Raw genomic sequence first — 17,437 nt, 5'->3', positions numbered from 1 at the left:
CTGAAGCAATAAGCACGTTTCAGCGGAGCGGGGGGATTTCTCCAAAGCCACAGACAGGGCGCTCGCAGAACACGGTTACTCCGGCCTCGCAGAGCCTCGGGACCGAAGCCGGGCGGAGGCGTCGCGGCCGCGGCGGGCTGCAGCGCCCCGGCACCGCTCCTCAAGCGATAACGCCCGCAGCCCGGAGCGCCCAGCGCCCCGGCGGGACGCGAAGAGCGTTTTACCACGTTGACTTCCACGGTCCCAGCCGTCGCCCTACCTGGCCGCGGTGACAGAGGAACGAACCGTGATTTTTTTTTATAAATCCTTTGTTCCCAGGCACGTTCGCTGGGTCTCATTCCTAAGCACATGTCTGCAAGTTGGCACGGGTTTTTTTCCTCGTTCCCTCCCCGCATCCTAGGAGTTCCAGCAAACTTTGATGGTGAGGATGATGAGGATGCTACGGGCTCTCTTCAGAGGCGGCACGCCGCCGCCACGCACGCACCCAAACAGAGGGACGGGGGTCGGGGGGATCCCCAAAGGCTCGTGAACCCCCCTCCCGCGGCGAGCCCCCCCCTCCCCCCCCCGGGGCGGCGCCCCCTCAGGCAGCCGGACCGTTAGGACCGTTACGCCGCGGCCGTTGCGGCTCCGGATTCAAACGCGGCCCGCGGCGCCGCCACGGAACCGCCGCGGCTCCCACCTGCGAGGCGGGATCCCCCCGCTCCCTCCCCAGCCCCCCGCTCACCGGTGGGCGGCCACGGCGCGGCTCCGCAGGTACTTCTGCGCCGTCATGACCCCCACGAAGAGGAAGCTCTGCGCCGGCGGGCCGGGGCGGCGCGGCGGGAGCGCGGCGGCGGCGGCGGGCGGCGGGCGGCAGCCGGGCGGGCGGGCGCGGCGGGGCCGCGCCGCCGCCGCCAGCTCGGAGGCGCGGGGCAGGACGAGGCGCGAGGCGAGCACGAAGCCCAGCACCAGCCCCAGGAGGACGCTGAGCCAGGCGCGGCGGCCGCGGCCCGCCATGCCCGCCCGGCGCCGCGCCGCGCAGGCCCCGCGCGGCTCCTCACAGCGCCGCCGCCGCCCCGCGCTGCGCCGCCGCCGCCAGGCGCGCCGTGTCGCCCAGCGCCGCCATGGGGGAAGGGGAAGAAGGGGAAGGGGAAGGGGGCGCCCGCCTCCCCGGCCCTGCCCCTCGGCACAGGCGCCGTGTGCGGCCCGCTCGGCGCTGCCCAGGGCCCGCTGGCCCCGCCCGGCGCGGCGGCGGCGGCGGCGGCGGCGGGGCCGCCGCGGAGCAGCCCCCACCGCGCAGGGGGAGGGGGAGCGGAGCGCGGGGGAGGGCAGGGGGCAGCCCCGGGCCGTTCCCCCCAGCGCCGGCACCGGCACCCCAAGACACGGACTAGGAGCCCGAGCCAGCGCCCCGGGATGGGGCCCGGCGCCCCCGGATGGGCAGCGAGACCTTGGGGCAGGGACTGGCACCGCCGTGCCGGGACCGGGGCGCTGGCCCGGCTCGCCAGGGTGGGATCCCGGGCTGGGATGGGCAACAGCACCCCAGGACAGCACCCCAGAGCAGGGCGGGAACTGGTACCCCAGACCAGCACCCCGGGACACAGTCTGGGGCACAAACAGGAGCCTGGGCCACAATCCTGGACCAGGACAGGGACTTGGACCCAGGAACTGACCCCAAGGATGGGGAACCCAGGCCCAGCACTCAGGACCTGAAGCCCAGGAGAGGACCCCAGACCAGGATGGGGACCAGGATGTGGGACCCTTGGGCCAAGGACAGAGTCACCACGAGGGGATGGGTCCCTGCGCCAGGACTGGGACAAAGACCTGACTGGGCAGAGTGCAGGGAGCCTGGCTCCAGGACCAGCATCCCAGCACCAGGACCCTGCAGTGGAGGCAGGGACCCCACGATAAGGACCCAGACGCACTGCAGCTGCACCATGGTGCATGCACTGCAGCGTGCGCGCTGGTTCCTTGGGGAGAGAGAGCACCATTGACTCTACGTTTTTTTTTTCCACCTTGCTAATTAAACCTACCAGAAATAGGTGGGTCCGTTTTCATCCTGAGGCTAAATGACTGCTAGACAGAGTGAAGATGGTAGTTGTACCAGATTATTTCTTTTTCCTCTGCCTATACTAACTCTCAATCTGCATTTCATCCAATGCTTCAGCTTCAAATGCTGCAGCCCTAAACCTTTGAGGTTTTAAAGAAATAGAACAGTCCTAACGATGCAGAAGAAACATACCTAGTGCAACCCACTGACCACCTGCTTATCACTGGGTGGTTCCTCCCATTTTCTATGCAATTTTGTATCTCTAATTGACAGTCTTTCCCTTGGGTATTTATTTATTTATTTATTTATTTATATCGTGGCGCCATCCATCCAGCTCAGAGGAGAAAGTCTCAGCATATGGCAGCCTGTTATCAAGCAGTACCCAGACTATTGTGAAAGAGAACATTGTACCAAATATTAATAGTACAAAGGTAAGCGTTTATTTATTATACAAGAATTGTTAAAATCCATCATAACTGTCATATTTTCAGGAACTAGTAGGTAATATCACAATCCAGTTATCTAAATAACTAGATGATATATCTTGAAAAATGCTTTTGTATGGTTTTACTGCTCCTGCAATGATGCAATTCAGAGGTCAGCACCAACCAACTCTTCTGATGTCGGGATGAATGAGTAACACAAGTAACGTACCAGAAGAAACTAAGATGTAGCCATTTTAATTAAAAAAATATATATAGATAGAAATCAGAGGGAAAAAAACAAGCAAATAAGCAACAGAAAAGAAGTTAGTCTCCTTTCAGTTGCCCACAGATGTATAAAGTGGGCTGTATTTTTGTGGAGAGTAAGAAGAGAGATGAGAAAGAACTAAAAGGCACCAAGGGGAGCTGCGAAGCCAGGTGCTATAGCTCTCTGCTTAGGGCAAAGGCTTTGCTTTTACTGCTGCAAAGATACTGCGGGGTCGCATACCTGGCCCCCTCCTCTGGGAGGGGCATGGTGGGATCCACCTTCCACTTCCATTCACCTCCAATAAAGTAATCCAAAGCATTATGCCAAGAAAATATTTTCTCCTATCTTGCTTGTAATTTCCCTCCCTTTTATGTGGGGAAAACCCCACTGTAATTTCCTTATACTTCATAGGATTTACAACGGTTTACTGTTGTTTATAACTATTTTTCCCAGGCCCTTTCTGCAAAATCTGGTGTTAGGCTGTGCCAGCCTGGACGCATGGGTCTTTTACTTGGTAATCAAAAGTTTCTTTAAAAGGGACTTCATCAAAGCCTGCCTGTTTCTTCCCTGTGCCCACTACTTCATCTCCAAAAACAGGCCTGATCGTTAACTCTGAAATACAAGACACTAATAGACAGTCAAAAAGGCCACTCCTTTCCAAAAGAGGGAGATGTGGCAATTCTGTTAGCAGGAACAGGATTACTCTCAGCATGCTCCAAATCAGCAGTAAAAATCTCCTGATTCAAGGGAAAGACACTGTGGCCTATGAATTACAGGAATCTTCTTACAGGAAAAGGCAGAGCTAGTGTGGTTAAAAGGCCATAAAAAAAAAGAAGAGCTGGGGCTGAAGAGTTGTGAACTGGATCCTTCCCATAAAGAAAAAAAGTTAGTCATCAAAATTGAAAACTTTATGTGACTTCAACACACATGGAAACGATGAAGTGTAGAAACAGGCAGAACAAAAATGAAAACCAAGGAGAGGCAGCAGCCTTTCCCTCTGCACTTGGTTAAATCAGGTAGGGCAAAATTTGTGCTGTACAGTTCAATGCCACGGAGCTCGTTTTCAATTCCAAAATAGCCATCCTGTTTTAGGGCACTGCTGCTGCTGAAGGTTTATTTTAGCGCATTGCCCCCACCCCGCACCTTCCAGGGGATGGACAGAGCTGCAATTCGCAGCACTGGGGACGATCAGAGTGCACTTCCGAAAGGAAAAGGGGGTAAGGTGAGCGTTTCTGGGCTCCGGCGCTTGGGACGCACACTCAGCGTCACACTGCCGCTGCCGGGACAGGGAGCAGCGGCAGGTACGTTGACCATCACCACCCTCACGCTCCAGTTTGTCCCCGGGGAATACAGGCGACCCTGTGATTGAGCCTTGCAGAAGGGGTGCGTGAGCACGCCTGGGGATGCAGTGCCTTTTGACAAACAGCAGCTCCGCGAATGCTGCCACAGTCTTCCCAAAAATCACGCTTAGGCCTTCTCCCAGTAATACAGCTCTTGGTCATTGTTTAGTTAATGCTATATGTTATAGACCCTACATATAAAATGCATACAAATTTTCTAACACAACACTATACAAAGACAAATACATACATTTTTATGCAGCATGTTTTCTACTCTGCAGGCAGAATTTTTCAGAATTGTTGAGAAAATTTTTAGAAGACTCTCAAAAAGATGAAGAGGATGCATGTGTTTGCTCCATCTCATTGCTAGTATCCCACTCAGGTGAGTGACATGAACGCACCAACTGGCAGGAGAGAGCCCCCTTGACAGGCCCCCACAGTTTAGATTCCTAATCAGATCAACAAAACAATATTCATAATTTTAAACAATGAAAAAGGTACATACTTGAAGCAGTGAATTATTTGGTATCCTTACAGGGTAGATACAAGGTAGATTCATCCTTTTGGGATAAAGTAGTATAATAACCAAGCTCCAAGAGAGGCTATCCTGTTTTATAACTACTTCTTTTTTCCCATTAGTTTTGATCTGCAGCATACCCCCAGTGATGAGCACACTGTAATACTTACAGGATGCACTTTCTATGTTATATATTCTTTACTATATTTTTAAAAATAATGAACAAGAGAACTAGTTCCCAAGTGCTCCAGAAAGTTTAATAATTAAAGTTCCAGGACTCAAACCGATACTTTAGAAGCTATCCAGACACTGGAAAATGAGCATATTTCTTATATTCAAGGTAACAGACTCATGGTGGAAAAAATCTAGCTGGGCAACTAGTAGCATTTGTCTCTGTCACAGTATTTCCAGCACTGTTGCATTTTCCTGAATGATACAGATACTCCTTCCACACCCACTTTTTTCATCCCTATCCTCTTCTGGTCCTGACACTGCCCAATCCCAACTTTTCCCCTCAGCTGAATCACTCAGAAGATACCCGTTCAAGGGACAAAGAAATAAGTCAGCCGGTCACTGCTTGCTAGAAAGCCAGAACAATATTGCCATCCTATGGCCCAACACTGCAGTGCAGCAGCACAGATCCCCTCCGGGCCAGAGACAAGGCAGGCGCCACCTTTGGTCACATCTGCCCTTCACAGTCAGGTGCTATAGCTTTTTAGATGTGCAGGAGGAGAAAAACATCCTCTTCTGCACACAACTCTTCTCCCAGTCACCCACTTGAGTGCTCAGGTCTGATCAGCTGGGTTGCGGCAGCTGCTCTTGGGGGCGTGCTGCATCAAAGAGCTGCACTTCACAAAAGGGAAGTTCATGCATTTTTAACCTACCACCCCCAGGCTGGAGTCAATGAACCACTGAAAAAGTCTAGAATGTGTATTTTAAAAGGAAGCATCAAGATTCAATATACCTAAGAAGCAGAAGAGTCAAAGAAGTGTCAACTACCTAGAAGCATTAAGCCAAGTTTCTAGGAGGACATCACCCTCTTCAGTAGCACATCAAGAGGTGTTTAACACCCAGAATTTGTTTTGCTTTGAAAGTGCTTCCTGTAGGTCAACCTAACAGTAGCCCCCAATTTTAATGCATGCAAGAGAGCACTAGAACTAGACTGAATAGCCATGTATTTCAGTGTACCATTTTCCTTCCACTCCCTTTAAAGAGAATTAAGTTCTCCTTGCGATCCCTACATTACTGCTACTGACAGCACAAGATTTAAGCTGAGCTTGGAAAGCAGCACATAGAAAGATTCTTGATTAGTAAAAGGAATGAAATCATTAAATTATCAGTGGAGATCTTGCTCTGTACTGAAAGTGTCTTTTAGCAGACATGCACTTCAAAACAAAAACCATCATAGAAAAAAAAAGACATATAAGAACAGAGACCGCATACCTGCTAGCCCATCACAACAGAAACCCACAAAAAATGCTTATATTCACATGTGGATTGCCACTAAAACTGAGTTGAGCAGGCCTGTTCTGTTTCAGTTATTGGTTGCTTCATAAAAACTCATGAGCGTTTTTGAAGAGTTGCTGGCATTGGAGCTGGGAATATAGGCAGGGTGTGTGTCAGCCTTGGAACAGCTGGGCTGGAGGCTCACACAAAACCAGCTACAACGGTGCAGCCCAGCCAGGACACCACCCAGCCAGCAGCAGTATGCTTTTCCTTTGTGGTTGCAGAGCTGTTCCAAAAGCTAAGCTTTCATTCCAAAAGGGAAAGAAAAACCCCAAAGTCTTCAGCCTATCCAAGTCTAGGCTGGCTTTTTCTACAATTGAAAATAATACCATTTCAGCGCTCAATGATAGCGGAAAGGAGCTCAGTAGCACGGACAGAGACACACTGTGCCCAACTCTCTTGGCTAAACCGATCACTGAAAAGGTGCCACTTTTTAGCCTGGACAAGGCCAAGAAAAAAAATCTTCAAAAGGGTGGATCTGATCCAATGTAGAGATGTGTGCTGATGTGCAGCCAAGCCTGAAAAAAAACACAAGCCAGAGATGGGAACTGCCTCATTGACTGCAAGAGGCAGAAACTACAGTTTTAGAGAGTTTCAGTGCAGTCGTTAACTGTACCGCTGCTTGTCAAACACACAGGAGACTGTCACAGGGGCTGCAATCCTCTCATTCAGAGAGCTCGCTGAATAAGAACACTCTTTGGGCATCTTCCTAAGGAGGTGAAAAAAAAAAACTAAAAACAAGAAAAAATAGCCCAATCTAAACACCTGAACTGACTGTCAGCAAAAGATAAAGACTACCAGCTAAAGATGAGAGCATACTGGGCAGCAGCAGAACAGCCTTAATTCCTGGAGAGTTTTAGAGTCAACATAGTATAAAGTATTTATCAGTACTGTTTTTGCACATCTGCATTCAGTCTCTGCTAGGAGAGCAATTCCTTGCAGAAGTGTGTTAAAAAAAAAAAAAAGTATTTTCATTCATACGAACTCTGAATAACACACTAGTAATTCTAGGCTGGGAACAGTTCTGCTAACAGATTCCCCATTTACATTAACTCCCCCAAGTCTATCTTCCGTTGTTTAATATTAAAAATCTCCAGTGTCAGAAACATTGTTTTAAAAGAAATAAATATGCACGGCAATCACTCTGAAAGGCCTTTCCTCATGACATTATCTTTCTGAAAGGCACAGGTAAAGCTAAATAAATCTCACAAGTGATGATACGGCTTTTGTTCATTTTTAATTCCACTGCTAGGCACCTCTTGGTGAATATTTAATAGACCTATGCATAAACTAGGCTGCATGTGCAATTTAGAAAGTGAAAAATCCTTTCTCCAACATACAGGACAATGAAAAATACCTAGCTACATTTTTTCAGGTGACTTAACATTTACAGGATTTTTTGTGCCTCTGAACAGTGGCTTGACTTGGGATTTTTCAGTACCAAGATAGATTACTGTTCAGTGGCTAAGCACCACTATATACTTTTTAGTCTAGTAGTACTGTATTAACTAAGTTATTAAGTATTAATTTTGTTATCTAAACTGTTCCAGATAAAGCTGCTTCTAGCATGTCTACATCAGTAAAGTTAGAAGTTTCTTGCATAATTGCTGTAAGCAAAACAAAACAAAACGAAACAAAAATCTGAAGGCTTAATATTAAGATTTGTTATAATTCAAATTCTTGGGAATTCATTCCTAGGTATGAACAAAGGCTTCATTAGTTCATTTTCATTTACTGCCTTGTGGGTACTTTCCCCCTATGCTATTATAAAGCAACAAGCAACCACCATTCTATACTTGTTTATGGTTAAGGGAAAACTTTCTTTTTGAAGTCAGAGGAAAAATCCATCATTTGTTAGTGTAGCTAGAGAGCCAAAAGAGGTGTTTTACAAACTGAGGTTCTTCCACTCTGTTCAATAGCTTAGAAGTATCTAATCAATAAAAAAAATCAGTATCTGACAGGATTTAGGATTAATAAATAACAACTTTTATTATTAATAATAATATTAAGAGAGAAGGAAGCTTGAAATTTCATGCAAATGTGAATTACTTCATCTCATTGGACAGGTCTTAAGAACTCAGAGTTGGGCAAAAATCTGTATCTCCCAGTTCAAGCCAGAAGCAAATCTTGAGACACAGAGAAAGATTAACATATGCTCAGTTCAGACCTGCTGATTTATTTCTTAAAATGTTTTTACTTTGTTAATTAAATTAACCTGTCTTCACCATTTTATCTACAGAAGGAGTTTTGCATCTTTAATACAACAACTTCCTCCAGTTATTTTTCTGAAGACAACACCTTGTTCTGTTGCCTATTTCCTCAATGTAAGGAATGGCATGGGTACTTACACCTTTTTATGGTCAAAGAATCTTCAGATCTTGAAATTCTTTTCCCTACCTCTATTCTTTTTTTGCCTTATTAAAAATTAAAACCTGAAGTTACATTCTGCAGTCTATGTCATATAATAAATCCAACAATGGAAATTTAAGTTTACATATCAAAATGCACAGAAGTCAAGAAATGAAGACTAGTTTCCATAGGAACATTAATAGCCCTCTCACTTCATCTTCTATATGCATTTAAACATACACTTAAGAGGTCTAAAGTCAAAAGTTCTTCACTTTTCTAGCTTGTTAACTGGCAACTTTTTATCTCATTAAGTAACATGCTATTGTTACATTTATAGGCAATAGAAAAATCACGGCTCACATGACATATAGAGCTGTCTCTATACATGTATAAACAGTGTTTTCAAAGTTGGCACTCATACATATTAACAAACATTTCAAGCATAAGTATTTAGAAACACGTTTTCAAGCAGCCTTAAGCTACACTAACAAAATACTGACATACTTTTATGCCAAATATACAAGCTCAATAGAACTAATCAAAGACGCATGGATGTGTGTCATACGCTGACAGGATCTATTTCACCCTTTAACAAGGACAGGCTAAACATTTGTTTAGTCAACTTTCGTGCTTTGTGCCAGACAGCATATTAAAAGAATGGGATGTTTGGAAAGCTCGTTTGTGATTACCACCAACTCCGTTTTCCATCCACATTGCTGGACAAATACCAGAAGAATGATGACAACACTCGTTAGCTACTTACTCCTCAGAGTCTTCCACCTGCAAATTTTACACATTTGCTAGCTGTAGGATCTTTCAGTAGAAACAATCCTCAGCTGTGGGGCTACATAAGCTGACAGAAGGGTGAAAACTCACCTCAGCACCCCATTGGGCTATTCAGTGCCATACAGCCAGGCTACCAATTCATAACTGAAAGCAGTACGCAATAAATTCTTTATCTTAGTGTTCCCTAGGTGCATCCCTCATACCACATGACTAAAGCTTTGCACTATCCTGCTGCTCAGAAATAGAAGACACCACGCACAAACCTCAGTGCTGATTGCAGCTTCTCTTTTCTCTATGAACATCCTAGGGTGTTGGTGTTAACCACACGTATGTAAAGCCTCCTCCTCAAATTATATTTGCGGATAGCAATTTGGAAAAAATCCTTCTGCTCCACTGACAGCAAAAGCCTTTGTTATGTATTTTCCTGATTTAATTCAACTACAGGTATAACTGGAGAGCTTAACAACTAGTAATCCATTCTCCCCCATTTCAGAATCACTTTTGCTAGGGAGAGGAGGAGGATAAGGGTAGAGAATGTTCAGGTTCAATTTTTAGACTTGGAAAAACTTAATTTGGTCTTAACCTGTAGGTGATTCTTAAAATCATGATTTGGAGCATAGAACACTCAGATAAAACAAAATTGTTAAAAACCTAAAAGAGCAGCTTTAAAAAAAATCTCCTTCATTCTATGCAAGTATTTAAATGAAAATGTAATCTCTGATATGATGCATCTTATTTTATACACATTTATTGCACTAGAACATATGCCTTCTATATAAAAAGATGCTGTAGAAAACCACAAGATTGTAAATACTATATTCATGATTTGTTTGCAATGATATTTAATATTAATAGTATTTTGTTTTTACAAAGCAATTGAAATTAAAAAAGGAATAGCAAGAAACCCCCATCTGCTGTCTAGCATCAGTAATCCTCACTGGTTTGTTTACCATTTATAAGGAAAACATCATTCAAGGTAGCTTGTCACAGAGACTCATCTACAGTAACCGGCCTTCAGTGCAAACCCATGGCATCTGTCAGTTCATCTGGGTTTTCTGAAAGTCCCTCCTCCCAAAATTCAAGCTGTCTGCTAATGATCATATCCTTCCCCCTCTAAAGTACCTTCCAGCCAAACACTGTAAACCTTGTAACACATGTTTGGGGGTGGTAAATATCCTCATTTTACAGAGGTAAACAAAAACACAGATAGCTAATTTACCTGGTGTCAATCTTTCGAATGGCCAGTCACAGAACCCAGATCTCACAATCCCAAGTGATGCACCTCAGGTGGAGATTATGTTTCCTTCCTACAGAAGGGTGAAAATTAACTGATTACACTGACATTGTTTCTTTCTTCACCCTTTTTAAGAGGATCAAGTATTTTTTTTTTTGTGCAGTATCAGTTGCTATGTTAATATTTGAAACTCACATACATATGTTTTCAAGTCAACACCTGTGCTAAACCAAATCCCAAAGGAGTCACTGTGACATGCAAACTGTAGGCAGTTAGACAGTGGGTAAGATTAAGCCTGCCAGTGACATCAGACACTAGCGAGGTTAGCCTCATCCACCTGCTGACGGGCCTCTGCGACCTGGTCTCCAGGAACAAGTCCCACCTCCTTCTCCAGACAGAGGGTTATAGCCTAGAATTACAGATGAGAAATCCATCACATTAATATTTATCCTCAACACAAATTCACCAACACATAAGGAACACTTAAAAGAGTTTCACCATTATTTGCAACTTGTTTATACTTATACAGGCAGCATTTTAAGGAAAATTAAAGCAAAGAAAATATCCAGTCTTGACATGGTTTACATAGTGCTAACAGTACAAAAAAAATAATAATAAAAATAAATTGCAAAATATTCATGTTTTCATTTGACCCATTCGGATTAGTTAAATTGAAATTAATTGTAATTTAATTTCTCTTAGTCTGCATTAGAGCTTTAACACTTCTCTGTAGTTGTTGTAGAGCAGTAAGAGTCTATCTGTTTGCCAGGAGCCCTAATAATTAGGAACTTGCAATATATATATATATGGTTTTTTTTGCAGTAAATCAACAATATGCAAGGAATATTCTAAAGGTTAAAAGGTAGATCCACTCTTTTATACCGTAAGAGAACTTTATTTATGAATTTTAAAGGGCAAGTACATGCAACAAAGCAAATAGACACTTTCAGTTAAATCTCACAATATCATAACTATACACAATTTCATTTTATGAGCATATACTTGGAAAGATATGACTTGGAAAATGTCTTCAGTTTGTTCTGTACAACGCAAAGAAAAATAAAACTGAAAACCCACTAGCCTTGCTAACCAATCAGTTTTCAAAGCAGCCTGTTCCACTGAAACCTCAAGCATTACCTCCATCTTTGTTTATCTGGTTCTCTCATGTTAACTAAGTTCTGCTTTCTAACTCTATTCAGCAGTTGAACAGTGCAGATGGTTCTTTCACTTCATCCTTATCTACCTCATGAGAAGATCAGAGGCCTCTAATTCCGTAATCCGTTACTTAAGCAAAGATTTTCCTTAAAACAAAATTAGGACAGGTAGCAGCTGTAAAGATGCCTCAAACCAGCTGCCAGGATTATGCTTCTTAGCACAGGTATTATCCATGCATTTCTCTTTCCCCGTCATAGTAGATATTCTGTGTAAGAGCTAAAAATGATATTTGATGGTATCAGACAGTAGACCATGCTTATGTTAAGCAACAGAAGATGAATTAGTTCCTGCAGATATCAACAGCTGCTAGTATAAATACTCAAAGCAGAACTTCCAGCACGAAACTATTATTGAAGTTTAATATGTTCTATCAAGAATCTTGAGGTTTAATACTTTTAATCAAGTTTAATCATGTAACTTACTTAGTGCTGCAGTGGGTTTCCCCTTTAGACTGGTATTACTGGGTTTGTCTAGATGACCCCTTCCACTATGGAAAATTCCAATTAAAATATTGTATTAAAATTAACGTTTGCAGGTACAGCAAAGGCTATTTGGCCAGAAAAACAGAAACGATATTAGCTGCATAACTTGTCTACAGCAATAGTCTTAAACTGGGGTACATAATGCCACAGAAAGCAGTTCATCCATCTGGATGACTTCACTGGTTGACAGTGCTTTAATGAGACTGTGTAGTGGTTTGCAAGAGTTGGTAGCAGTTTATTCACCTGCTGAATTTGTAAATTTTGTAAGTCACTATTGTGATGGCTAAGAAGTAAGGTTTCACTTTGTCTGAAGTGTTTCATTTGTGTGAATCTACATAATACAAAGTAAAATAGCTTTCTCCTGCATTTAAATAGTACTACAGATGATTTAAAGACAGCCTAAATTTGAAGTTATTGGGCTTTTACAACAATGGGGGAGGGATCCCAGAAAAAAAAAAAGTAAGAAACTGTATTTTTGAGTCCCCATCTCAGTAAGTCATGGAAAAACATTTTTAAGAAAATGGAAATTTTCTTTCCCTGGGGCAACCATAGAAGCTTCCTGGTAAGGTTTGCACAGAGTACAAACATGACCACATCATTTAGAGATAAAGAGCTAGCTCGTAAGGCACATTCTGTTTTCTCCTTGAATAAGCAGAAAAATTATGTGTAAATACATAATGACTATGTACATTACTGGATAAATGCTCTAATCCCAGGCTAAGATTATCTGGAGGATTTCATACTTACCTCCGCTTCGCAAAGGCTTTTTGTTTGGTTTAGGTTTTGGGACAGTCGATGAAGTGGAGGCACCAGATTCTAATTCTTGCTGTTCACATAAGCAAAAGTTAGTCAGTCAGAATTTAATCAACATGAGTTTCAGCTAATCTAATTACATAAACATCCCTGTAGTCTGGTTAACAACACAGTTGTTACCTGGTTCAGTTTCAGGTTTCCTTTATAGCTTTTTCCCTCTTGCATACTCTCCCACATTGCTATCTTCTGCCTTCGCTTCTCTTCTTCAAGCTAAGAAACAAATTCACGATTTGTAAGATTAAGTTTTTAGAACTGATAGATTTGTCCATGCTATGAAAACACTTTTTTTTTTTTTTGGGGGGTAGGTCTGTTGTAGGTATCTCTGAGCTTATAGAAGCATTTATTTTTCAAATTAACACTCATTTTTTCCAACTATCTGCAGAGCAAAAAAAAAGTAAATAAAAAAGCATCCATAGCCTCTTTTGATCACCTGGTTCTTAAAAGTATTTTGAAAGCAAAACCGAACTATGTGGCAAGCATAAGTGATGAGCTTACAGAAATTACGAAGTAAAGGATATTGCATATAATGACCATTTAATGTATAATGGAAGGTTCTACAGAAGAAAAACGTTTGTTCCTTTCCCCCCATTTCCCTCAATATTAACAACAAAAAAGCCAGCTACATCTTGGCATCACAATGTACGCTACCATCAGCCCTCCCAGATCTGTCAATTTAATCACAGAAGAGAATACATTAATGATTAAGACAGACCATCTTCCTCTCAACAAGAAAGAGAGAAGTTATTCAGCAAGTCTCCTATTCTGCTATCTAGCACAGACAAAAGGTAGCTACCCTACCCAGTCAAAGAAAGCAAAGCTCCCCAAGTTCACTACAGCCAGATTTTCTCCATAATGGTTGTTCTCTTCCTCAGAATGACTTTCCATTAAGCTTTGACTGCTGATGTTTCTTGAAGTGTCAGCTACAGACTTAAGGCTGAATGTAGCTGACTACAGAAGTCAAATAAAAAAAGAATTGGGATGAGCGAGCAACATTATCTCTACTCCTAACACAGACACTTTCCTATGCTGCCCCACATAGCAATAGGATATGTCTCGTATCACAGACTGTAGTTCAGAACTTCAAATTACAGCAATGTCGTACTAAGCTACATTTCTTAAGAACTGATACTTGCAGAAAGCACATGTATGTGATAGTTCAGTTAATCTAAATGCCAGTAAATCCCCTACAGTGATTCGCCTGTGCACATAACTAAAATTTCCTACATATAACTAAAATTTCCTAATTATCAATTTTCCTGCCAAAAAAAAAAAAAAAAAACGAAGTCAGGCTCACAGTGTTCCCCACACACAGCTGTTTGCGGAGAAGCAATTGTCAAAGAAATCAATTACTTCAAGAAGGAGTAGAATACTGAATGCATCAATCATTCCAATCAATAAAGAACATCACGATCTCAAGTCAAAGTGTACAAATATGTGGTTAGACCAGTGAAGGCCCATCATGATATCTAATGCCAGTTACTGCTAACAAACTGTATAAAAGAACAGGCCAGACGAAGGAGGGGGAAAAGCTTACCACCCAGCAGAGATGCCTCCTGTTCTTCCGATATCTAGCAGAGAGTAAGACAGAAATGCTCTCTGGTTACCTGTTTCTGTTTTTCTTTGTATCTTTCTGCTTGTGCATTCAACTCCTCTTGCATCCTGAGGCGAGCTGCTGCCAAAGCTTCCTGCCTTTTTACCACCACGTCAGGTTCTAAGAAATTGTGAGAGTTTGCAAGGCTATCATTAAAAATAAATTCTAAACAGTACCCTCAAAGCATTCCTCAATACAGGAAGGCTAACATCTCTCTTTATTGCTGCTTAGTAGAAAATCACTATTGAAGTTTAACTTGCAACTAAACTTTTACAGTAATTTATGCACTGATTTAAATGTAATCGCATTTTAATTTTTTTAAACCAAACTATTTCAGTGGGCTTTTAATAGTAAAGTCATCCCCGTAATAAATCTATCAACATATTAAAATATAAGCTTCTATAAGAAGCTTATAAGACTTGCTTCTATTTCTATTTCTGAAGTTTTTGTTTAACAAATATCATTTTGGAAATACCATCCATGCATTCACAAGGATTCCATTTTTACCCAGAGAACTTGTTTTACTCAGAAGCATGAGGAAACCATCTCACATTCACTCCTACTCCTTCTGGCAATTGCTCTCTCTCTCTCGCTCGCTCTCTCTCTCTCTCTCTTTTTTTTTTTTTAATTGCAGTGAAGTAGTGGCAGATTTAACATGTTCCATCAGCAGAGAAATGACTTAAAAGCACCAAGTATCAAACATCTCAAGAGAAAACTTGCAGTCTCTAAAAAAATCTACATCGAGTATCCACTTTGTTGTTAGGCCTTTAAGAGAAGTCATAAGAAAAAGAAATTACATTCAGCAAAGACAAGTATTACTCCTCTTCCAGCAGCTGCAGTATCTCTATATTTGTTTGATTCCTTACATATTCATTATCATCCAGTGATCAATACACAAAAGAAATTTCAGCAGTAATATTTTTTACTGCATTTTTATACGCAGTTTTGGCATTTAAATCAAAATTTAATTATCATTACAAAGGAGCACCACCAGGATAAGGACGGCTCTGAGGCCATGTGTACTACCCGTGCCAGCACGCCAAATAAGTTGGTGCCAAGCAGTTATTCTTTAAGCAGATCCATAAGTATAGCCTGTGCTTTACAGCAGCATGTCTCCAAATAAAGCAGGATCATGACTGTGTAGGATTTACAACCTAAGCCACAGTTACATAGGCAAGAGGCAGTTACACCCCAACTGTACATAAGCCTGATACAGTAGGAACTGCGAAGGAATAATTGAAAGGATAGAGGCAGCAAATATTTATCAACAAACATTCAAGGCTTTTTCAGTACATAGGCTGGGGTGTGTTGTTTTCCTTAGATAATTCTGAAAATTACTCGATAACTGACTACATACCATTTGAACAGCGTGGCGCCCTGAACTGCTGCCCTGTCAAGACCAGCTGTTCCCTCGTTCTGCAACGCCCTCGTCCTTCTCTTCAGACCACATCACTTCATGACACAATCTCTCTCTGATACAGCCTTTCAAACATACTTCTCTCTTGGCCAAACCTTTTCCCACCAATCTCTCCAGTAACAAGATCTGTACACACTCACAGGCCTGAACGGTTATCCTGAGTAACACTTGCAGACCAAATCCCGGAAAAAAGAACCTTTTTGGGGGTTATCGTTAAATAGGAGTCAGCACATGTGGATCTGAACGGCTGCGGGAGGTCACAGCACAGCCGAGAAGCGCCAGCAGGAACCCAGCGGGTGACAGCCGCCACATACACAAGCACCACCGCACGCTGCTCTAAGGACAAGCTGAGATTTACTCACCGACAGCTGCATCGGCTGCTCCGGGCTGGCTGCTCGGCCAGACCGCCGCTCTTTGGGATATCTTCTGGACGAGGAGGTAGATGGCGACACAGGCCAGCAGGATGTACCAGCCGTAGCTGGAGAGCAGGGAGCCCACTGGGGACGGGGCGAGCCGCAGGTCAGAGCGCAGGTCAGAGCGGGCCGCGAGGGCAGGCGCCCGGCCAGGCCGCCAGCGAGGAGAGGGAGCCCCAGGGCAGCGCCCGGCCCCTTCCGCGGCCCTGCCGCCGCCCCCCTTCCCCACACCGAGACCCCCAACCTCAGACACCCTCCTGTGACACCTCCCCACCCACCCACCGCGGGCCCTGCCGCCGCCCCCCTTCCCCACACCGAGACCCCCCCAAACTCAGACACCCTCCTGTGACACCTCCCCACCGCGGGCCCTGCCGCCGCCCCCCTTCCCCGCACCGAGACCCCTCCAAACTCAGACACCCTCCTGTGACACCCCCCCACCCACCGCGGGCCCTGCCGCCGCCCCCCTTCCCCGCACCGAGACCCCCCCAAACTCAGACACCCTCCTGTGACACCCCCCCACCGCGGGCCCCGTCGTTCCTCCCCTCAGGCCTGGCCGTTCCCCCCCTCCCCGGACCCCCAGGCCCGGCCGCCCCCCCGCCCCGGCCCACCCGTGTGCTGCAGGAGCTCGAGGCCCTCCTGCTCCAGGGCCGGCCGGCCCGGGCCCGGGCCCGGTGCGGCCCCGCCGCCGCCTCGCTCCATCGCCCCGCTCGCAGCCGGAGCCGCCGGCGTCGCACGTCCGGGAGTCGCCCCGAAGGCGCGACCAATCACCGCCCTCCTCGTTCTCGGCCACGTCACCCCGCCGCGGAGCAGGGAAGCCAATCAGAAAGCGAAGCTGCAGCGTGGCGGTCCTCTGGCGAGGGCGGGCGCGCGGAAACAGGGTGAGCTCAGCGAGGGCCGGACCAATGAGAGGAGCGGAAGGGAGCGCCAATCAGGGCGGCGCGCAGGTAGCCCCGCCCCCCCGGGCGCCCTCCGCGCTCTGCAGCGCCCAAACGTGGCGATTTCCGCCCTTCCCGCCCCTCCCCCCGGCGCCGCCCCCCCCCCCGCGAGGCGCCCGCCGC

At 45.0% G+C, this 17,437-nt stretch overlaps 2 protein-coding genes and 1 long non-coding RNA gene across 9 annotated transcripts in view; 1 reads left to right on the top strand and 2 right to left on the bottom strand.

Annotated features, from left to right (window-relative positions):
* The window catches only part of CHSY1 (chondroitin sulfate synthase 1), a 79,652-nt gene extending 78,656 nt beyond the window's left edge, over positions 1-996 (bottom strand). Inside the window, exon 1 of the mRNA XM_062584269.1 lies at positions 725-996. Within this exon, the coding sequence (XP_062440253.1) occupies positions 725-996 (272 nt within the window). The remainder of the gene's footprint in view (positions 1-724) is intronic.
* LOC134144939 (uncharacterized) lies at positions 602-8,522 on the top strand. Its single transcript, XR_009959524.1, has 4 exons — positions 602-753; positions 2,361-2,457; positions 4,338-4,438; positions 8,319-8,522. It is a non-coding gene; the product is annotated as an uncharacterized LOC134144939 (long non-coding RNA).
* SELENOS (selenoprotein S) lies at positions 2,444-17,115 on the bottom strand. 7 transcript variants are annotated; one of them, XM_062584274.1, is made up of 8 exons: positions 16,988-17,115; positions 16,329-16,463; positions 14,563-14,669; positions 13,079-13,168; positions 12,893-12,971; positions 10,786-10,857; positions 10,434-10,521; positions 2,444-6,597 (listed from the first exon to the last, which is right to left on the bottom strand). In XM_062584274.1, exons 1-7 carry the CDS (start codon positions 17,076-17,078, stop codon positions 10,460-10,462), a joined length of 636 nt encoding a protein of 211 aa, XP_062440258.1. In that variant the 5' UTR covers positions 17,079-17,115; the 3' UTR covers positions 2,444-6,597; positions 10,434-10,459. The 7 variants fall into 7 exon arrangements, with proteins under 7 accessions (XP_062440258.1, XP_062440255.1, XP_062440257.1 ...); XM_062584271.1 differs by lacking the exon at positions 2,444-6,597 and adding an exon at positions 8,043-9,208; XM_062584273.1 differs by lacking the exon at positions 2,444-6,597 and adding an exon at positions 8,043-8,205.
* Between the last annotated feature and the right edge of the window lie 322 nt (positions 17,116-17,437).

Source organism: Rhea pennata, chromosome 10 (assembly GCF_028389875.1).
Source record: "Rhea pennata isolate bPtePen1 chromosome 10, bPtePen1.pri, whole genome shotgun sequence".
Taxonomy (NCBI): Eukaryota; Metazoa; Chordata; class Aves; order Rheiformes; family Rheidae; genus Rhea; species Rhea pennata.
Note: the sequence above shows the minus strand (reverse complement) of the source record. Positions and strands in the feature narration are given on the sequence as shown.

Bases quoted from the DNA above. Each gene is read 5' to 3' on its own strand.
- SELENOS (XM_062584274.1), bottom strand. From the start codon at position 17,078: ATGGAGCGAGGCGGCGGCGGGGCCGCACCGGGCCCGGGCCCGGGCCGG. The intron at 16,464-16,987 runs GTGGGCCGGGGC...CCCCGTCCCCAG, and splicing joins CGAGCTCCTGCAGCACACGG to TGGGCTCCCTGCTCTCCAGC. The intron at 10,858-12,892 runs GTAAGTATGAAA...CTGTAATTCTAG, and splicing joins AAAGCCTTTGCGAAGCGGAG to GCTATAACCCTCTGTCTGGA.